Here is a 22,936-nt window from a genome sequence, read left to right on the forward strand (position 1 = left end):
TGAGTACGGGATTTTTAATGATTACAGGAATGTCCATATGTGTCCTTTTTCTTTCTGTAAGACAGCTTTACAGTTAGCAGTGGGTTGTTCTTAAAACTGGATGTTGTGGAAAGTTATACCTCAGGTGTTAATATTTGTTGAATAATGTTCAAAGTATTCTCATTTTTGCCTATGAAAATCTATGGGGATAATAGTTTTGATTTTTTTTTTAAAAATCCAACATCACTAGGAAAGGGAAGAAGTATTATTTGGCCTTGCAGTCTTCAAATTGTCTCCCTCTCTGGAAACCTCCTGAACCAGAAATTGCTTGGTCCGTTTTTTTAAAAAAACAAAAAACAAAAAAAATTAGTTCTCTGGTAAAATTTCATGATGAGTTGCTTATTCCCTAAACTCACTGTCACGATTCGTTGTAGTGAATTTCTTTTCTGTTTCTCTGTTTCTCCTCCTTCCGTCCCTCTCTGTCACTCCCTTCTTCTTCATCATGGAACTTACTTATATCTGATATTCCACCAGAAATTTGTTTTTAGTGCGTTTATTATGTCTTCCTTCTCACCAAGATGCAAATCAACAGAGTGGTGATTTATGAAGTTTACTTCTGGATCAGGGGTTCTACTGCACAGCTTGGCACATCATAAGTGCCCTGTAACTAAGGGGACTAAATAATTTTCCCTCCAAAGGGGAACATCTTGGGTCAGTATTAATCTTTATGCCAGGGGTACTGTAAGGGGTAGTATTAATCTTTATGCCAGGACAACAAAAAATGAAATGAGAAGGACAGAAACAAAGGCTTTAAAATGGAAAGTGCACTGATGAGGTTTGTGGGGGAAACAGCTTTATGAGACTAGAGTCTTCCAACTGAGTTAGAGCAAGAAAGGACGTCAAATCTTAGGAGGCGCTTGATCATCTTTCTCAGTATGTCATCAAAAGATTCTCTCATGGTAGAACTCTAGTTAATTGAGCTTCTTAGAAACAGAAGGCAAACATGGTGTTTCTGAGGTTTTTCTTCATGAGCAGGAGGTGTTCAGGTGAAGGTGGGATCTGGGTGTGGCAGTGAGTATTTAAGGTGGCGAGTGCACGATTTCTTTGGAAACCAGAGAGTCAAGGAGCTATGAAAATGATGTTGTGTCCTGAAGCACAGCAGAAAGAGATACAGAGAAGCGTGAGGTCTTGGTGAACAGGGAAGTCTGGGATCCCGGTGTCCTGTTGGGGATGGGTTAGGAGGCACCAGCATCTGTGTAGCTGACAGTGGCAGGGAAGAGAAGAGAGGGGTGACCTCTGAGGAGGATGAGGAGGGACAAGGTCTGGAACTGACCCTGGGTCATGACCTTGAGCATTTAGTCCTGGACTCGCATCAGCCCGATGAGGTCCCAGGACCCAGTGTCAATACCTGGAGCTCCTGCCAGCAGCATCAGGGTCACACGGAGAAATGCAGACTCTAGGGTCCACCCCAGACTTACTTGGCTTCAGGTCCACATATCTGACTTTAGCAAACCCTGAGGATGTACACTGCCATTTGAGACACATTTCCCCAGAAAGAGAGGCTGGTGGGAAGATTCCACTGAGCTGAGAGAAGCCCCCCACAGCTGATCTTCTCCTGTCTCCATTTGGTTGAAATTTCACATTTTCTTTTCTTTTGAAAGGGGAAGCTCAAAAGAAACATGATGCCCTGGGCTTTACAGAAGAAACGAGAAATCCACATGGCCAAGGCCCATCGGAGACGAGCTGCGAGGTCTGCTCTCCCCATGAGACTCACCAGCTGCATCTTCCAGAGGCCGGTGACGAGGATCAGGTCTCATCCTGACAACCAGGTCAGACGCAGAAAAGGGGATGAGCACCTGGAGAAGCCGCAGCAACTCTGCACCTACCGGAGACTGCAGGCCCTGCAGCCCTGCAGCAGCCAAGGAGAAGGTTCAAGTCCACTGCATTTGGAGAGCGTCTTAAGTATCCTTGCAGCGGGGATGGCCAGTGAATCTCTGGACAGAGCTGGTGCTGAGCGTGTCCACAGCCCGCTTGAGCCCACCCCTGGGCAGTTTCCAGCTGTGGCAGGGGGGCCAACCCCAGGAATGGGTTGTCAGCTCCCACCGCCCCTCTCTGGCCAATTGGTGACTCCTGCAGATATCCGGAGACAGGCCAGGAGGGTGAAGAAAGCCAGGGAGAGACTGGCCAAGGCCTTGCAGGCAGACAGGCTGGCCAGGCAGGCAGAAATGCTGACATGTAGATGAAGCGCAGTCCTGGGCTTTCGGTCCCTTTCTTTTAATGCCCATCCTCATTCCTACTCTGAATTGTCACACTTTTCCCTTCCCCCCCAGTTCTTTAATAAAAGTATTTGAAAGGCAACAGGTGTAAGGAGTGGATGGTTTTGTGGTGAGAAATTGGGTTTTATGGGATGAGGAAGGAGACCTTTACATGTCACTGTACATCTCAGTTTCTGTTTACCATGATTTTAATTAATTGGGTTTTTTTTGTTTGTTTGTTTGTTTTGAGACGGAGTCTTGCTCTGTTGCCCAGGCTGGAGTGCAATGACATGATCTCGGCTCACTGCAACCTCCACCTCCCAGGTTCAAGCAATTCTCCTGCCTCAGCCTTCCAAGTTCCAAGTAGCTGGGATTACAGGCGCCTGCCACCACATCCGGCTATTGTTTGTATTTTTTTTAGTAGAGACGAGGTATCACCATGTCGGCCAGGCTGGTCTCAAACTCCCGACCTCAGGTGATCCACCTGCCTCAGCCTCCCAAAGTGCTGGGATTACAGGCATGAGCCACCGCGCCCAGCCACGCCCAGCTAATTTTTGTATTCTTGGTAGAGTCAGGGTTTCATCATGTTGGCCAGGCTGGTCTTGTCCTGACCTCAAGTGATCTGCCCACCTCAGCCTCCCAAACAGAATTTATTGTTATTATTATTTTGAAGAACTCCAAGTCCTGCCAGGGCAGGGTGGTTTACACCTGTTATCCCAGCACTTTGGGAGGCCGAGGCGGACAGATCGTTTGAGGTCAGGAGTTTGTGACCAGCCTGGCCAACTTGGTGAAACCCCATCTCTACTAAAAACACAAAAATTAGGCCGGGTGTGGTGGCTCATGCCTGTAATCCTAGCACTTTAGGAGGCCGTGGTGGTTGGATCACTTGAGGTCAGGAGTTTAAGACCAGCCTGGCCAACATGGTGAAACCTCATCTCTACTAAAAATACAAAAATTTGCTGGGCGTGGTTGCGGGTGCCTGTAATCCCAGCTACTCAGGAGGCTGAGGCAGGATAATTGCTTGAACCCGGGGGGGCAGAGGTTGCAGTGAGCCGAGATCGCACCAGTGCACTCCAGCCTGCACGACAGAGCAAGACTCTGTTTCGAAAAAAAAAAAAAATACAAAAGTTAGCTAGGCTTGGTGGTGGGCACCTGTAATAACAGTGACTCGAGAGGCTGAGGCAGGAGAATTGCTTGAATCCGGGAGGCGGAATTTGCAGTGAGCTGAGATCACACCACTGCACTCCAGCCTGGGTGACAGAGCCAGATTGTACCTCAAAAAAAAAAAAAAAGAACTCTAAGTCCTTCATTTCTAAGTCAAGAAGAGGACATTTCTGTCATTTCAGGGGGTCTCAGATTTTGCAGCTCATTTGAATTTCACAGTAAAATTTAAAAGGACTGGTGTCTGGATCCCAGGCAGGATCATTTGCATCCGTATAATGGAGTTTGCTGAGGTGCTGAGGGAGACATCAGTACCTTGAAATTGCCCTACATGATTAAATCTGTAAGCTAATTGTGTCTTTTTTTTTTTTTTTTTTAATTTGAGACGGAGTCTCACTCTGTCGCCCAGGCTGGAGTGCAGTGGCGCGATCTCAGCTCACTGCAAGTTCTGTCTCCTGGGTTCACGCCATTCTCCTGCCTCAGCCTCCCGAGTAGCTGGAACTACAGGCCCCCACCATCACGCCCAGCTAATTTTTTTTGTATTTTTTAGTAGAGACGGGGTTTCACAGTGTGAGCCAGGACGGTCTCAGCTCCTGACCTCATGATCCTCCTGCTTTGGCCTCCCAAAGTGCTGGGATTACAGGCGTGAGCCACCGCACCCGGCCCCAATTGTGTCTTAAACTTCCTAGTCCCAGGTCCAAATTGGCAAAATAGCCAGTATTTCTCTGCATCCCCAAAAATCAAACCAGGAGGGTTTACGCAAGGAAAAGATTGTGAAAAATCATAAGAAAAAACTGAGTAGTCACTGCAGAGACCAAGGCTGCAGAAATTGTATTTTTTTATCTGTTTATCTATCAGGTGTTGGGTGTTTGTTTGTTTTGAGACAAATTCTCACTCTCGCCCCGGCTGGAGTGCAGTGGCGTGATCTCAGATCACTGCAACCTCCACCTCCCAGGTTCAAGGGATTCATGTACCTCAGCCTCCCAAGTAGCTGAGATTACAGGTGCCCACCACCATGCCTGGCTAATTTTTGCATTTTTAGTAGAAACAGGGTTTCATCATGTTGGCCAGGCTGGCCTCGAACTCCTGGCCTCAACCAATTCACCTTTCTCGGCCTGTCAAAGTGCTGCGATTAGAGGCGCGAGCCACTGCACCCAGGTGTGTGGGGTTTTTTTTTTGTTTTTTTGTTTTGTATTGTTTTGTTTTGAGACAGAGTCTCGCTCTGTCACTCAGGCTGGAGTGCAGGGGCGCTATCTCAGCTCACTGCAAGCTCCACCTCCCAGGTTCATGCCATTCTCCTGCCTCCGCCTCCCAAGTAGCTGGGACTACAGGTGCCCACCACCATACCCGCTATTTTTTGTATTTTTAGTAGAGACAAGGTTTCACCGTGTTACCCAGGATGGTCTTGATCTCCTGACCTCGTTATCCACCTGCCTTGGCCTCCCAAAGTGCTGGGATTACAGGCATGAGCCACTACGCCCGGCCTGTGTTGTTTTTAATTGTATGTATTTAAGGCATACATGATGTTTTGATGCACGTATATGTAGCGAAATGATTACTACAATGAAGCAAAGGAACATATCTGTCTCCTGATGTAATTACCTTTGTGTACGTGTGTGTAGAAAGAGTAGCTGAAATCTACTCTTTCGGCAAATTCCCAGTATACAAGGCGGTATTCCTGAGGTTGCTTTTATGGGATGGAAGTTTGCTACAGATTGGCCATAAGTGGAAGTTTATATCTCAGTCTCTTTTCCTCAATTGTTATTGGCATAGAACTTACATAGAGCAAAGTGCAAAAAATCAGACACGTACATCTTCATGAACTTTCACAAACTGAACGCACTCATGCCCAGCACTGAAATCCATGAATAGAATAGCGGATTCATCCCCAGGTGCCTTTTCCCGCCACCTCATCCTGCCTCCCACGAAGGCACCCTCTGTTGTAACAGCACCTAGGATTAGTTTGGCTGGTTTTTGTTTCACGTGTAGGGAACCACATGGTATGCACTGTCTTGGGTTTGGATTAACCTCAGCTTTGAGAGATCAAGGCTTAAGGTTGTGCCGGTTGTCATTTGTGAGCTCTGATTGCTGTGAGAAGATCCGATGGGTGCAGATGCCCCAGTATTTATTCATTCTCCTGCTGTTCATTGGCTGGTTTCTGACAAGAGCTATTATGACTGCAGGTTCTGTGCCCCTCAGAACATGAAATTGGTGGGCACGCATGTACAATGTTGAGATAAATGCTGTGTGCAAGGGAAGAGGGTAGACGTTTATACGGCTTTTGGGGTTTGTTTGAGACGGAGTATCGATCTGTTGCCCAGGCTGGAGTGTAGTGGCGCGATCTCGGCTCACTGCAACCCTCGCCTCCCAGGTTCAAGCGATTCTCCCGCCTCAGCCTCCCAACTAGCTGGGATTACAGGCATCCACCATCAGGCCTAGCTAATTTTTGTATTTTTGTGGAGATGGTGTTTCACCATGTTTGCCTGGCTGGTCTTGAATTCCTGATCTCAGGTGATCTGCCTGCCTCGGCCTCCCAAAGTGCTGGGATTACAAGCTTGAGCCACCGCCTGTTTGTTCTTTTGCGACAGTCTCTCTCTCACCCAGGCTGGAGTGCACTGGCGCAATCTTGTCTCACCGCAACCTCCACCTCTGGGTTCAAGCAATTCTCCTGCATCAGCCTCCCGAGTAGCTGAGACTACAGGCGTACGCCACCATGCCTGGCTAATTCTTTTGTATTTTCAATAGAGAGGAGGTTTCACCATGTTGGCCAGGCTGGTCTCAAACTCCTGACCTCAAGTAATCCGTGCGCTTCAGCCTCCTGAAGTGCTGGGATTACAGGTGTAAGCCACTGTGCCCAGCCTACAGCTTTTGTTTTTGAGACAGGGTCTTGCTCTGTCACCCAGGCTGGAGTGCAGTAGCTCAATCACAACTCACTACAGCCTTGATCTCCTGGGCTCAAGTGGTCCTCCCACTTCAGCCTCCTAAGTAGATGGGACTACAGGCAGGCATCGCCATGCCTCACAATGCTTATTTTTCATTTTTTGTAGAGATAAGGTCTTCCTATGTTGTCCAAGTTGGTTCTAGACTACTGAGCTCAAGCGATCCTCCCACCTCTGCTTCCCAAAATGCTGGGATTACAGGCATAAACCACCATGCCTGGCCCTATACAGCTTTAATAGATGTTTGCATATAGTTTTCCAAAGTGGTTATTCCAATTTAAACTCCCACTATCCTTACAGGAAAGACTGGTCCCTCCATAATCTAGTCAGCACTTGGTGTTTCTGTGTTTTTCCCTTTAGCTAAGTTGATATCTATATAATAGTATCTTATTGTAATTTTTATTTTTTTAGCATTTCCCTGAAGCTAAAAGGGTTAAACATTTGCTCAAATTTTGCTGGTCATTTAGGCCGGGCGCGGTAGCTCATGCCTGTAATCTCAGCAATTTGGGAGGCCAAGGCGGGTGGATCACTTGAGGTCAGGCGTTCAAGACCAGCCTGGGCAACATGGTAAAACCCTGTGTCTACTTAAAATACAAAAATTAGCTGGACGTGGTGGTGGGAGCCTGTAATCCCACCTACTCAGGAGGCTGAGGCAGGAGAATCGCTTGAACCCAGAAGGCAGAGTTGCGCTGAGCCAAGATCGTGCCACTGCACTCCAGCCTGGGTGACAGAACAAGACTCCACCTGAAAATTAATGATAATAATAATAATAATAATAATTTTTTACGGTCACTTGTTTATATTCTTTTGTGTAGGGTCCATTCAAGTTTTTCACCCAGTTTCAAGTGTGTTTTCATTATTTTTCTGTTTGTTTGACATTATTCTTTTTTTTTTAAATATTAAAATTTTTTTTTATATATACTCTGGCTTGATGTACTTTCCTGGGGGTACAGAATCAAAACCTCTTCCCCCACTCCGGTTTTCCACGCTTTCTCTCTTACTGATGTATTTGAATGAATAGTTGCTCTTAATGTATCTTAATATGGTTCAAATTTGAATTTGCTCCTTTCTATTTAGAGTTTCATTGTATCAAGAAGGAAGATTGTCTCCTCATTGACTGTGAAGCTGTTCTTCTACCTAGTTTTTAATTAAAGCTATATACTGCGTTTTACACTTAGAACTGAAACTAAGAGTATAAGAAATTAGGCCAGGCACGGTGGCTCACGCCTGTAATCCTAGCACTTTGAGAGGCCAAGGCAGGTGAATCACTTGAGGTCAGTAGTTCGAGACCACCCTGGCCAACATGGTGAAACCCCGTCTCCACAAAAAATACAAAAATAAGCTGGGTGTGGTGGCATGTGCCTATAGTCCCAGCTACTTGGGAGGCTGAAGCAGGAGAATCATTGAACCCAGGAGGCAGAGGTTGCAGTGAGCTGAGATCCCACCACTGCTCTCCAGCCTGGGTGACAGAGTGAGACCCCATCTCCAAAGAAAAGAGAGAAAAGAAAGAAAGAAAGAAAGAGAAAGAAAGAAAGGAAGGAAGGAAGGAAGGAAGGAAGGAAGGAAGGAAGGAAAGAAGGAAAATTAAAATGAGACTGAACCTAGAAAAAAGGTAGATTAGCAAAGTGGAACAAGGTTCAAGAGCAAATATTCCCACCAAAGCATGAACAACATTGGAAAATTCAGAGACAAGTGGGATGTGATTAAAAGAAGAGTAGAGAGAACTTGGACAAGAATGGATATCAGAAGTGAAGGAGACATATGCACCTTCCAAACCAATGAAAGACATCAACCCACAGATGCAATTGACTCCACACCCTCTAGGCAAAGGAAATACACAGGAAGCAATAATGAGCTACACTGTGGCCTACAAACCAACCACAACGAGAAAGAGTTTAGAGAATGTGGAAACCAAAGAAGCAAGGAAAAGCCTGACAGCTGACATCTCAACACAGGTAAAATGAGATAGACATCAGTGGGGCACCATTTCTAATATGCTGAAAGAAATTTGTCAAACCAGACACCCGTACCTCACAGCAATATTGCCCCCAAATAAAGATGCCTAAATAAAAGTGTAAAGGAAAAGAATTAGTTGTTAGCAGCATTGCATTAGAAAAAAAATACTAGAATGAATTCTCAAGTCCACAGGGAAATAATCCCAGATTGAATGCTAGAAATGCAGAAAGGAATAAAGATGAATGCACAAGATAATCTGTAGGTAAATATTAGTGCATATTGCTTTATGAAGCAATACTAGAAATGTCTCCTGGAGAGTAAAATATGTGTAGAAATAACATGCATGAGAATGGTAATACAAAAGTCAGAAACAGCTAAAAAGAGAATTAAAAGTGTTCTAAAGTATTCGCATTTTGTGGGAGGGGTTAAAGTAATTAACTGTATCAGAGTATAGGATTTAATTATTAGCATAACTACACAGATTTGTATGGCTGTAACTAGCAAGTTCATGGAGATAACAATAAAATAATAAACATATTTGATTCAAAGTCAGTCAAGTAAAGGCAAAAGGAACGTGAGTCAGTTAAGTCAAAACCTAGGAAAAATGAGATGATTGAAACAATTTCAAATTTACTGGTAATTATATTAAATGTAAATGCACAAAATAGAACTTTTTTTTTTTTTTTTTTGAGATGGAGTCTCACTCTGTCGCCCATGCTGAGCTGCAGTGGTGCGATCTCCGCTCACCGCAACCTCTGCCTCCCAGGTTCAAGCGATTATCCTGCCTCAGCCTCCCGAGTAGCTGGGATTACAGGTGCATGCCACCACACCAGGGTAAGTTTTGTATTTTTAGTAGAAATGGGGTTTCACCATGTTGGCCAGGCTGGTCTCGACATCTTGACCTCAGGTGATCTACCTGCCTTGGTCTCCCAAAGTGCTGGGATTATAGGCGTAAGCCACCTCTCCCGGCCAAAGTAGTAATTTCTTTGCAACAACTGTGTGATATATTCTATAGGATTGTGAATAAAAGTTTTGGGCTTTCTTTTCTTAAAGAACATTGAAATGGTCTTTAGTTTTTGTTATTAAATCAAATATTACGTGAACATTGATGTACATAGACAATTCCATTCCTATTTCTATAGAAAGTATTCAAAGATGTTTGGAAAACTGGGAGAAAAAGGGAAACATATCTAAAATGCTGATATTAACTGTAAATACCACCCCGCCACACACACACACACGTATTAAATTCTTTCTCTACTCACACTCTGTGTAGGTAACACGACATTGGTTTCTGTATACAGATTTAGAAATGCCTCAAATCCAATGGGCGGAGACAGGGTGTTCCCTGTGGATTATCCACTGATTGCATTATCACTCGCTTTCTCTATAAAAAGGGGAACCAGATGCAGAAGTCACTGCATTTTCCGGCAAGCCAAGGGTTGTCTGCATCTCAAGAGTGGGGTCAGCAAGAGAAACTCTACGGCTATGGGAGTGCCTGCGTTCACCTCTTTTCCGAGCCCACCTGTTCTGGTGAGTACGGGATTTTTATTGATTACAGGAATGTCCATATGTGTCCTTTTTCTTTCTGTAAGACAGCTTTACAGTTAGCAGTGGGTTGTTCTTAAAACTGGATGTTGTGGAAAGTTATACCTCGGGTGTTAATATTTGTTGAATAATGTTCATAGTATTCTCATTTTTGCCTATGAAACTGTATGGGGATAATAGTTTTGATTTTTTTTTAAAAAATCCAACATCACTAGGAAAGGGAAGAAGTATTATTTGGCCTTGCAGTCTTCAAATTGTCTCCCTCTCTGGAAAGCTCCTGAACCAGAAATTGCTTGGTCCGTTTTTTTAAAAAAACAAAAAACAAAAAACTTTAGTTCTCTGGTAAAATTTCATGATGAGTTGCTTATTCCCTAAACTCACTGTCACGATTCATTGTAGTGAATTTCTTTTCTGTTTCTCTGTTTCTCCTCCTTCCGTCCCTCTCTGTCACTCCCTTCTTCTTCATCATGGAACTTACTTATATCTGATATTCCACCAGAAATTTGTTTTTAGTGCGTTTATAATGTCTTCCTTCTCACCAAGATGAAAATCTACAGAGTGGTGATTTATGAAGTTTACTTCTGGATCAGGGGTTCTACTGCACAGCTTGGCACATCATAAGTGCCCTGTAACTAAGGGGACTAAATAATTTTCCCTCCAAAGGGGAACATCTTGGGTCAGTATTAATCTTCATGCCAGGGGTACTGTAAGGGGTAGTATTAAACTTTATGCCAGGACAACAAAAAATGAAATGAGAAGGACAGAAACGAAGGCTTTAAAATGGAAAGTGCACTGATGAGGTTTGTGGGGGAAACAGCTTTATGAGACTAGAGTCTTCCAATTGAGTTAGAGCAAGAAAGGACGTCAAATCTTAGGAGGCGCTTGATCATCTTTCTCAGTATGTCATCAAAAGATTCTCTCATGGTAGAACTCTAGTTAATTGAGCTGCTTAGAAACAGAAGGCAAACATGGTGTTTCTGAGGTTTTTCTTCATGAGCAGGAGGTGTTCAGGTGAAGGTGGGATCTGGGTGTGGCAGTGAGTATTTAAGGTGGCGAGTGCACGATTTCTTTGGAAACCAGAGAGTCAAGGAGCTATGAAAATGATGTTGTGTCCTGAAGCACAGCAGAAAGAGATACAGAGAAGCGTGAGGTCTTGGTGAACAGGGAAGTCTGGGATCCCGGTGTCCTGTTGGGGATGGGTTAGGAGGCACCAGCATCTGTGTAGCTGACAGTGGCAGGGAAGAGAAGAGAGGGGTGTCCTCTGAGGAGGATGAGGAGGGACAAGGTCTGGAACTGACCCTGGGTCATGACCTTGAGCATTTAGTCCTGGACTCGCATCAGCCCGATGAGGTCCCAGGACCCAGTGTCAATACCTGGAGCTCCTGCCAGCAGCATCAGGGTCACACGGAGAAATGCAGACTCTAGGGTCCACCCCAGACTTACTTGGGTTCAGGTCCACATATCTGACTTTAGCAAACCCTGAGGATGTACACTGCCATCTGAGACACATTTCCCCAGAAAGAGAGGCTGGTGGGAAGATTCCACTGAGCTGAGAGAAGCCCCCCACAGCTGATCTTCTCCTGTCTCCATTTGGTTGAAATTTCACATTTTCTTTTCTTTTGAAAGGGGAAGCTCAAAAGAAACATGATGCCCTGGGCTTTACAGAAGAAACGAGAAATCCACATGGCCAAGGCCCATCGGAGACGAGCTGCGAGGTCTGCTCTCCCCATGAGACTCACCAGCTGCATCTTCCAGAGGCCGGTGACGAGGATCAGGTCTCATCCTGACAACCAGGTCAGACGCAGAAAAGGGGATGAGCACCTGGAGAAGCCGCAGCAACTCTGCGCCTACCGGAGACTGCAGGCCCTGCAGCCCTGCAGCAGCCAAGGAGAAGGTTCAAGTCCACTGCATTTGGAGAGCGTCTTAAGTATCCTTGCAGCGGGGACGGCCAGTGAATCTCTGGACAGAGCTGGTGCTGAGCGTGTCCACAGCCCGCTTGAGCCCACCCCTGGGCAGTTTCCAGCTGTGGCAGGGGGGCCAACCCCAGGAATGGGTTGTCAGCTCCCACCGCCCCTCTCTGGCCAATTGGTGACTCCTGCAGATATCCGGAGACAGGCCAGGAGGGTGAAGAAAGCCAGGGAGAGACTGGCCAAGGCCTTGCAGGCAGACAGGCTGGCCAGGCAGGCAGAAATGCTGACATGTAGATGAAGCGCAGTCCCGGGCTTTCGGTCCCTTTCTTTTAATGCCCATCCTCATTCCTACTCTGAATTGTCACCCTTTTCCCTTCCCCACCAGTTCTTTAATAAAAGTATTTGAAAGGCAACAGGTGTAAGGAGTGGATGGTTTTGTGGTGAGAAATTGGGTTTTATGGGATGAGGAAGGAGACCTTTACATGTCACTGTACATCTCAGTTTCTGTTTACCATGATTTTAATTAATTGGGTTTTTTTTGTTTGTTTGTTTGTTTTGAGACGGAGTCTTGCTCTGTTGCCCAGGCTGGAGTGCAATGACATGATCTCGGCTCACTGCAACCTCCACCTCCCAGGTTCAAGCAATTCTCCTGCCTCAGCCTTCCAAGTTCCAAGTAGCTGGGATTACAGGCGCCTGCCACCACATCCGGCTATTGTTTGTATTTTTTTTAGTAGAGACGAGGTATCACCATGTCGGCCAGGCTGGTCTCAAACTCCCGACCTCAGGTGATCCACCTGCCTCAGCCTCCCAAAGTGCTGGGATTACAGGCATGAGCCACCGCGCCCAGCCACGCCCAGCTAATTTTTGTATTCTTGGTAGAGTCAGGGTTTCATCATGTTGGCCAGGCTGGTCTTGTCCTGACCTCAAGTGATCTGCCCACCTCAGCCTCCCAAACAGAATTTATTGTTATTATTATTTTGAAGAACTCCAAGTCCTGCCAGGGCAGGGTGGTTTACACCTGTTATCCCAGCACTTTGGGAGGCCGAGGCGGACAGATCGTTTGAGGTCAGGAGTTTGTGACCAGCCTGGCCAACTTGGTGAAACCCCATCTCTACTAAAAACACAAAAATTAGGCCGGGTGTGGTGGCTCACGCCTGTAATCCTAGCACTTTAGGAGGCCGTGGTGGTTGGATCACTTGAGGTCAGGAGTTTAAGACCAGCCTGGCCAACATGGTGAAACCTCATCTCTACTAAAAATACAAAAATTCGCTGGGCGCGGTGGCGGGTGCCTGTAATCCCAGCTACTCAGGAGGCTGAGGCAGGATAATTGCTTGAACCCGGGGGGGCAGAGGTTGCAGTGAGCCGAGATCGCACCAGTGCACTCCAGCCTGCACGACAGAGCAAGACTCTGTTTCGAAAAAAAAAAAAATACAAAAGTTAGCTAGGCTTGGTGGTGGGCACCTGTAATAACAGTGACTCGAGAGGCTGAGGCAGGAGAATTGCTTGAATCCGGGAGGCGGAATTTGCAGTGAGCTGAGATCACACCACTGCACTCCAGCCTGGGTGACAGAGCCAGATTCTAACTCAAAAAAAAAAAAAAAAAAGAACTCTAAGTCCTTCATTTCTAAGTCAAGAAGAGGACATTTCTGTCATTTCAGGGGGTCTCAGATTTTGCAGCTCATTTGAATTTCACAGTAAAATTTAAAAGGACTGGTGTCTGGATCCCAGGCAGGATCATTTGCATCCGTATAATGGAGTTTGCTGAGGTGCTGAGGGAGACATCAGTACCTTGAAATTGCCCTACATGATTAAATCTGTAAGCTAATTGTGTCTTTTTTTTTTTTTTTTTTTAATTTGAGACGGAGTCTCACTCTGTCGCCCAGGCTGGAGTGCAGTGGCGCGATCTCAGCTCACTGCAAGTTCTGTCTCCTGGGTTCACGCCATTCTCCTGCCTCAGCCTCCCGAGTAGCTGGAACTACAGGCCCCCACCATCACGCCCAGCTAATTTTTTTTGTATTTTTTAGTAGAGACGGGGTTTCACAGTGTGAGCCAGGACGGTCTCAGCTCCTGACTTCATGATCCTCCTGCTTTGGCCTCCCAAAGTGCTGGGATTACAGGCGTGAGCCACCGCACCCGGCCCTAATTGTGTCTTAAACTTCCTAGTCCCAGGTCCAAATTGGCAAAATAGCCAGTATTTCTCTGCATCCCCAAAAATCAAACCAGGAGGATTTACGCAAGGAAAAGATTGTGAAAAATCATAAGAAAAAACTGAGTAGTCACTGCAGAGACCAAGGCTGCAGAAATTGTATTTTTTTATCTGTTTATCTATCAGGTGTTGGGTGTTTGTTTGTTTTGAGACAAATTCTCACTCTCGCCCCGGCTGGAGTGCAGTGGCGTGATCTCAGATCACTGCAACCTCCACCTCCCAGGTTCAAGGGATTCATGTACCTCAGCCTCCCAAGTAGCTGAGATTACAGGTGCCCACCACCATGCCTGGCTAATTTTTGCATTTTTAGTAGAAACAGGGTTTCATCATGTTGGCCAGGCTGGCCTCGAACTCCTGGCCTCAACCAATTCACCTTTCTCGGCCTGTCAAAGTGCTGCGATTAGAGGCGCGAGCCACTGCACCCAGGTGTGTGGGGTTTTTTTTTGTTTTTTTGTTTTGTATTGTTTTGTTTTGAGACAGAGTCTCGCTCTGTCACTCAGGCTGGAGTGCAGGGGCGCTATCTCAGCTCACTGCAAGCTCCACCTCCCAGGTTCATGCCATTCTCCTGCCTCCGCCTCCCAAGTAGCTGGGACTACAGGTGCCCACCACCATACCCGCTATTTTTTGTATTTTTAGTAGAGACAGGGTTTCACCGTGTTACCCAGGATGGTCTTGATCTCCTGACCTCGTTATCCACCTGCCTTGGCCTCCCAAAGTGCTGGGATTACAGGCATGAGCCACTACGCCCGGCCTGTGTTGTTTTTAATTGTATGTATTTAAGGCATACATGATGTTTTGATGCACGTATATGTAGCGAAATGATTACTACAATGAAGCAAAGGAACATATCTGTCTCCTGATGTAATTACCTTTGTGTACGTGTGTGTAGAAAGAGTAGCTGAAATCTACTCTTTCGGCAAATTCCCAGTATACAAGGCGGTATTCCTGAGGTTGCTTTTATGGGATGGAAGTTTGCTACAGATTGGCCATAAGTGGAAGTTTATATCTCAGTCTCTTTTCCTCAATTGTTATTGGCATAGAACTTACATAGAGCAAAGTGCAAAAAATCAGACACGTACATCTTCATGAACTTTCACAAACTGAACGCACTCATGCCCAGCACTGAAATCCATGAATAGAATAGCGGATTCATCCCCAGGTGCCTTTTCCCGCCACCTCATCCTGCCTCCCACGAAGGCACCCTCTGTTGTAACAGCACCTAGGATTAGTTTGGCTGGTTTTTGTTTCACGTGTAGGGAACCACATGGTATGCACTGTCTTGGGTTTGGATTAACCTCAGCTTTGAGAGATCAAGGCTTAAGGTTGTGCCGGTTGTCATTTGTGAGCTCTGATTGCTGTGAGAAGATCCGATGGGTGCAGATGCCCCAGTATTTATTCATTCTCCTGCTGTTCATTGGCTGGTTTCTGACAAGAGCTATTATGACTGCAGGTTCTGTGCCCCTCAGAACATGAAATTGGTGGGCACGCATGTACAATGTTGAGATAAATGCTGTGTGCAAGGGAAGAGGGTAGACGTTTATACGGCTTTTGGGGTTTGTTTGAGACGGAGTATCGATCTGTTGCCCAGGCTGGAGTGTAGTGGCGCGATCTCGGCTCACTGCAACCCTCGCCTCCCAGGTTCAAGCGATTCTCCCGCCTCAGCCTCCCAACTAGCTGGGATTACAGGCATCCACCATCAGGCCTAGCTAATTTTTGTATTTTTGTGGAGATGGTGTTTCACCATGTTTGCCTGGCTGGTCTTGAATTCCTGATCTCAGGTGATCTGCCTGCCTCGGCCTCCCAAAGTGCTGGGATCACAAGCTTGAGCCACCGCCTGTTTGTTCTTTTGAGACAGTCTCTCTCTCACCCAGGCTGGAGTGCACTGGCGCAATCTTGTCTCACCGCAACCTCCACCTCTGGGTTCAAGCAATTCTCCTGCATCAGCCTCCCGAGTAGCTGAGACTACAGGCGTACGCCACCATGCCTGGCTAATTCTTTTGTATTTTCAATAGAGAGGAGGTTTCACCATGTTGGCCAGGCTGGTCTCAAACTCCTGACCTCAAGTAATCCGTGCGCTTCAGCCTCCTGAAGTGCTGGGATTACAGGTGTAAGCCACTGTGCCCAGCCTACAGCTTTTGTTTTTGAGACAGGGTCTTGCTCTGTCACCCAGGCTGGAGTGCAGTAGCTCAATCACAACTCACTACAGCCTTGATCTCCTGGGCTCAAGTGGTCCTCCCACTTCAGCCTCCTAAGTAGATGGGACTACAGGCAGGCATCGCCATGCCTCACAATGCTTATTTTTCATTTTTTGTAGAGATAAGGTCTTCCTATGTTGTCCAAGTTGGTTCTAGACTACTGAGCTCAAGCGATCCTCCCACCTCTGCTTCCCAAAATGCTGGGATTACAGGCATAAACCACCATGCCTGGCCCTATACAGCTTTAATAGATGTTTGCATATAGTTTTCCAAAGTGGTTATTCCAATTTAAACTCCCACTATCCTTACAGGAAAGACTGGTCCCTCCATAATCTAGTCAGCACTTGGTGTTTCTGTGTTTTTCCCTTTAGCTAAGTTGATATCTATATAATAGTATCTTATTGTAATTTTTATTTTTTTAGCATTTCCCTGAAGCTAAAAGGGTTAAACATTTGCTCAAATTTTGCTGGTCATTTAGGCCGGGCGCGGTAGCTCGTGCCTATAATCTCAGCAATTTGGGAGGCCAAGGCGGGTGGATCACTTGAGGTCAGGCGTTCAAGACCAGCCTGGGCAACATGGTAAAACCCTGTGTCTACTTAAAATACAAAAATTAGCTGGACGTGGTGGTGGGAGCCTGTAATCCCACCTACTCAGGAGGCTGAGGCAGGAGAATCGCTTGAACCCAGAAGGCAGAGTTGCGCTGAGCCAAGATCGTGCCACTGCACTCCAGCCTGGGTGACAGAACAAGACTCCACCTGAAAATTAATGATAATAATAATAATAATAATAATTTTTTACGGTCACTTGTTTATATTCTTTTGTGTAGGGTCCATTCAAGTTTTTCACCCAGTTTCAAGTGTGTTTTCATTATTTTTCTGTTTGTTTGACATTATTCTTTTTTTTTTAAATATTAAAATTTTTTTTTTATATATACTCTGGCTTGATGTACTTTCCTGGGGTTACAGAATCAAAACCTCTTCCCCCACTCCGGTTTTCCACGCTTTCTCTCTTACTGATGTATTTGAATGAATAGTTGCTCTTAATGTATCTTAATATGGTTCAAATTTGAATTTGCTCCTTTCTATTTAGAGTTTCATTGTATCAAGAAGGAAGATTGTCTCCTCATTGACTGTGAAGCTGTTCTTCTACCTAGTTTTTAATTAAAGCTATATACTGTGTTTTATACTTAGAACTGAAACTAAGAGTATAAGAAATTAGGCCAGGCACGGTGGCTCACGCCTGTAATCCTAGCACTTTGAGAGGCCAAGGCAGGTGAATCACTTGAGGTCAGTAGTTCGAGACCACCCTGGCCAACATGGTGAAACCCCGTCTCCACAAAAAATACAAAAATAAGCTGGGTGTGGTGGCATGTGCCTATAGTCCCAGCTACTTGGGAGGCTGAAGCAGGAGAATCATTGAACCCAGGAGGCAGAGGTTGCAGTGAGCTGAGATCCCACCACTGCTCTCCAGCCTGGGTGACAGAGTGAGACCCCATCTCCAAAGAAAAGAGAGAAAAGAAAGAAAGAAAGAAAGAGAAAGAAAGAAAGGAAGGAAGGAAGGAAGGAAGGAAGGAAGGAAGGAAAATTAAAATGAGACTGAACCTAGAAAAAGGTAGATTAGCAAAGTGGAACAAGGTTCAAGAGCAAATATTCCCACCAAAGCATGAACAACATTGGAAAATTCAGAGACAAGTGGGATGTGATTAAAAGAAGAGTAGAGAGAACTTGGACAAGAATGGATATCAGAAGTGAAGGAGACATATGCACCTTCCAAACCAATGAAAGACATCAACCCACAGATGCAATTGACTCCACACCCTCTAGGCAAAGGAAATACACAGGAAGCAATAATGAGCTACACTGTGGCCTACAAACCAACCACAACGAGAAAGAGTTTAGAGAATGTGGAAACCAAAGAAGCAAGGAAAAGCCTGACAGCTGACATCTCAACACAGGTAAAATGAGATAGACATCAGTGGGGCACCATTTCTAATATGCTGAAAGAAATTTGTCAAACCAGACACCCGTACCTGACAGCAATATTGCCCCCAAATAAAGATGCCTAAATAAAAGTGTAAAGGAAAAGAATTAGTTGTTAGCAGCATTGCATTAGAAAAAAAATACTAGAATGAATTCTCAAGTCCACAGGGAAGTAATCCCAGATTGAATGCTAGAAATGCAGAAAGGAATAAAGATGAATGCACAAGATAATCTGTAGGTAAATATTAGTGCATATTGCTTTATGAAGCAATACTAGAAATGTCTCCTGGAGAGTAACATATGTGTAGAAATAATATGCATGAGAATGGTAATACAAAAGTCAGAAACAGCTAAAAAGAGAATTAAAAGTGTTCTAAAGTATTCGCATTTTGTGGGAGGGGTTAAAGTAATTAATTGTATCAGAGTATAGGATTTAATTATTAGCATAACTACACAGATTTGTATGGCTGTAACTAGCAAGTTCATGGAGATAACAATAAAATAATAAACATATTTGATTCAAAGTCAGTCAAGTAAAGGCAAAAGGAACGTGAGTCAGTTAAGTCAAAACCTAGGAAAAATGAGATGATTGAAACAATTTCAAATTTACTGGTAATTATATTAAATGTAAATGCACAAAATAGAACTTTTTTTTTTTTTTTTTGAGATGGAGTCTCACTCTGTCGCCCATGCTGAGCTGCAGTGGTGCGATCTCCGCTCACCCCAACTTCTGCCTCCCAGGTTCAAGCGATTATCCTGCCTCAGCCTCCCGAGTAGCTGGGATTACAGGTGCATGCCACCACACCAGGGTAAGTTTTGTATTTTTAGTAGAAATGGGGTTTCACCATGTTGGCCAGGCTGGTCTCGACATCTTGACCTCAGGTGATCTACCTGCCTTGGTCTCCCAAAGTGCTGGGATTATAGGCGTAAGCCACCTCTCCCGGCCAAAGTAGTAATTTCTTTGCAACAACTGTGTGATATATTCTATAGGATTGTGAATAAAAGTTTTGGGCTTTCTTTTCTTAAAGAACATTGAAATGGTCTTTAGTTTTTGTTATTAAATCAAATATTACGTGAACATTGATGTACATAGACAATTCCATTCCTATTTCTATAGAAAGTATTCAAAGATGTTTGGAAAACTGGGAGAAAAAGGGAAACATATCTAAAATGCTGATATTAACTGTAAATACCACCCCGCCACACACACACACACGTATTAAATTCTTTCTCTACTCACACTCTGTGTAGGTAACACCACATTGGTTTCTGTATACAGATTTAGAAATGCCTCAAATCCAATGGGCGGAGACAGGGTGTTCCCTGTGGATTATCCACTGATTGCATTATCACTCGCTTTCTCTATAAAAAGGGGAACCAGATGCAGAAGTCACTGCATTTTCCGGCAAGCCAAGGGTTGTCTGCATCTCAAGAGTGGGGTCAGCAAGAGAAACTCTACGGCTATGGGAGTGCCTGCGTTCACCTCTTTTCCGAGCCCACCTGTTCTGGTGAGTACGGGATTTTTATTGATTACAGGAATGTCCATATGTGTCCTTTTTCTTTCTGTAAGACAGCTTTACAGTTAGCAGTGGGTTGTTCTTAAAACTGGATGTTGTGGAAAGTTATACCTCGGGTGTTAATATTTGTTGAATAATGTTCATAGTATTCTCATTTTTGCCTATGAAACTGTATGGGGATAATAGTTTTGATTTTTTTTTAAAAAATCCAACATCACTAGGAAAGGGAAGAAGTATTATTTGGCCTTGCAGTCTTCAAATTGTCTCCCTCTCTGGAAAGCTCCTGAACCAGAAGTTGCTTGGTCCGTTTTTTTAGAAAAACAAAAAACAAAAAAAATTAGTTCTCTGGTAAAATTTCATGATGAGTTGCTTATTCCCTAAACTCACTGTCACGATTCATTGTAGTGAATTTCTTTTCTGTTTCTCTGTTTCTCCTCCTTCCGTCCCTCTCTGTCACTCCCTTCTTCTTCATCATGGAACTTACTTATATCTGATATTCCACTAGAAATTTGTTTTTAGTGCGTTTATTATGTCTTCCTTCTCACCAAGATGAAAATCAACAGAGTGGTGATTTATGAAGTTTACTTCTGGATCAGGGGTTCTACTGCACAGCTTGGCACATCATAAGTGCCCTGTAACTAAGGGGACTAAATAATTTTCCCTCCGAAGGGGAACATCTTGGGTCAGTATTAATCTTTATGCCAGGGGTACTGTAAGGGGTAGTATTAATCTTTATGCCAGGACAACAAAAAATGAAATGAGAAGGACAGAAACGAAGGCTTTAAAATGGAAAGTGCACTGATGAGGTTTGTGGGGGAAACAGCTTTATGAGACTAGAGTCTTCCAATTGAGTTAGAGCAAGAAAGGACGTCAAATCTTAGGAGGCGCTTGATCATCTTTCTCAGTATGTCATCAAAAGATTCTCTCCTGGTATAACTCTAGTTAATTGAGCTTCTTAGAAACAGAAGGCAAACATGGTGTTTCTGAGGTTTTTCTTCATGAGCAGGAGGTGTTCAGGTGAAGGTGGGATCTGGGTGTGGCAGTGAGTATTTAAGGTGGCGAGTGCACGATTTCTTTGGAAACCAGAGAGTCAAGGAGCTATGAAAATGATGTTGTGTCCTGAAGCACAGCAGAAAGAGATACAGAGAAGCGTGAGGTCTTGGTGAACAGGGACGTCTGGGATCCCGGTGTCCTGTTGGGGATGGGTTAGGAGGCACCAGCATCTGTGTAGCTGACAGTGGCAGGGAAGAGAAGAGAGGGGTGTCCTCTGAGGAGGATGAGGAGGGACAAGGTCTGGAACTGACCCTGGGTCATGACCTTGAGCATTTAGTCCTGGACTCGCATCAGCCCGATGAGGTCCCAGGACCCAGTGTCAATGCCTGGAGCTCCTGCCAGCAGCATCAGGGTCACACGGAGAAATGCAGACTCTAGGGTCCACCCCAGACTTACTTGGCTTCAGGTCCACATATCTGACTTTAGCAAACCCTGAGGATGTACACTGCCATCTGAGACACATTTCCCCAGAAAGAGAGGCTGGTGGGAAGATTCCACTGAGCTGAGAGAAGCCCCCCACAGCTGATCTTCTCCTGTCTCCATTTGGTTGAAATTTCACATTTTCTTTTCTTTTGAAAGGGGAAGCTCAAAAGAAACATGATGCCCTGGGCTTTACAGAAGAAACGAGAAATCCACATGGCCAAGGCCCATCGGAGAAGAGCTGCGAGGTCTGCTCTCCCCATGAGACTCACCAGCTGCATCTTCCAGAGGCCGGTGACGAGGATCAGGTCTCATCCTGACAACCAGGTCAGACGCAGAAAAGGGGATGAGCACCTGGAGAAGCCGCAGCAACTCTGCGCCTACCGGAGACTGCAGGCCCTGCAGCCCTGCAGCAGCCAAGGAGAAGGTTCAAGTCCACTGCATTTGGAGAGCGTCTTAAGTATCCTTGCAGCGGGGACGGCCAGTGAATCTCTGGACAGAGCTGGTGCTGAGCGTGTCCACAGCCCGCTTGAGCCCACCCCTGGGCAGTTTCCAGCTGTGGCAGGGGGGCCAACCCCAGGAATGGGTTGTCAGCTCCCACCGCCCCTCTCTGGCCAATTGGTGACTCCTGCAGATATCCGGAGACAGGCCAGGAGGGTGAAGAAAGCCAGGGAGAGACTGGCCAAGGCCTTGCAGGCAGACAGGCTGGCCAGGCAGGCAGAAATGCTGACATGTAGATGAAGCGCAGTCCTGGGCTTTCGGTCCCTTTCTTTTAATGCCCATCCTCATTCCTACTCTGAATTGTCACACTTTTCCCTTCCCCACCAGTTCTTTAATAAAAGTATTTGAAAGGCAACAGGTGTAAGGAGTGGATGGTTTTGTGGTGAGAAATTGGGTTTTATGGGATGAGGAAGGAGACCTTTACATGTCACTGTACATCTCAGTTTCTGTTTACCATGATTTTAATTAATTATGTTTTTTTGTTTGTTTGTTTGTTTTGAGACGGAGTCTTGCTGTGTTGCCCAGGCTGAAGTGCAATGGCGCGATCTGGGCTCACTGCAACCTCCACCTCCCGGGTTCAAGTGATTCTCCTGTCTTAGCTTCCCGAGTAGCTGGGATTACAGGTGCCCACCACCATGCCCGGATATTTTTTGTATTTTTGGTAGAGATGGGGTTTCACCATGCTGGCCAGGCTGGTCTTGAACTGCTGACCTCAGCAATCTGCCCACCTCGGCCTTCCAAAGTACTGGGATTACAGGCATAAGTCACCTTGCCCGGCCGTTAATTAGTTTTTATATTAAATTCTAATTTAATCTTTGGCCTGGCACTGTGGCTTATGCCTGTAGTCCCAGCACTTTGGGAGGCGGAGGAGGGCAGATCATCTGAGGTCAGGAGTTCAGGACCAGCCTGGCCAATATGGCGAAACCCCATCTCTACTAAAAATAACTAATCAGGTGTGGGGGCGGATGCCTGTAATCCCAGCTACTGGAGAGGCTGAGGCAAGAGAATCGGTTGAACCAAGGAGGCAGAGGTTGCAGTGAGCCAAAATGGTGCCACTGTACTCCAGCCTTGGTGAAACTTTGTCTCAAAACAAAAATTCTAATTTAATTTTCAAATGAAATCCTTTAAAAATGAAATTAAATTCTGTAATTTTAAATGAAATGAATACATTACATTATAATTTGTTAAAAATGTATTACATTTTCATTTTTAAATTGAGTTTTCATTTTTTGAAATTTTCGATTTAGGGGTACATGTACATGTTTGTTACATGGATATATCAGCTTAATGGTGGGGGTTGGTTTTGTAGTTTATGGG

The 22,936-nt window shown here is 45.2% G+C and overlaps 2 protein-coding genes across 2 annotated transcripts; both read left to right on the forward strand.

The window, feature by feature from the left end:
* Positions 1-11,468: 11,468 nt before the first annotated feature.
* LOC129394665 (putative methyl-CpG-binding domain protein 3-like 3) lies at positions 11,469-15,634 on the forward strand. Its single transcript, XM_055102911.2, has one exon. The coding sequence runs from the start codon at positions 11,483-11,485 to the stop codon at positions 12,044-12,046; it is 564 nt and encodes a 187-aa protein (XP_054958886.1). The 5' UTR covers positions 11,469-11,482; the 3' UTR covers positions 12,047-15,634.
* Positions 15,635-17,998: 2,364 nt separating this feature from the next.
* On the forward strand, positions 17,999-22,437 carry LOC117976976 (putative methyl-CpG-binding domain protein 3-like 3). The gene is made up of 2 exons (XM_063600702.1): positions 17,999-18,103; positions 21,278-22,437. Exons 1-2 carry the CDS (start codon positions 17,999-18,001, stop codon positions 21,857-21,859), a joined length of 687 nt encoding a protein of 228 aa, XP_063456772.1. The 3' UTR covers positions 21,860-22,437.
* The last annotated feature ends 499 nt before the right edge of the window (positions 22,438-22,936 follow it).

The sequence above is a fragment of the Pan paniscus genome, chromosome 20, assembly GCF_029289425.2.
Source record: "Pan paniscus chromosome 20, NHGRI_mPanPan1-v2.0_pri, whole genome shotgun sequence".
NCBI lineage: Eukaryota > Metazoa > Chordata > Mammalia > Primates > Hominidae > Pan > Pan paniscus.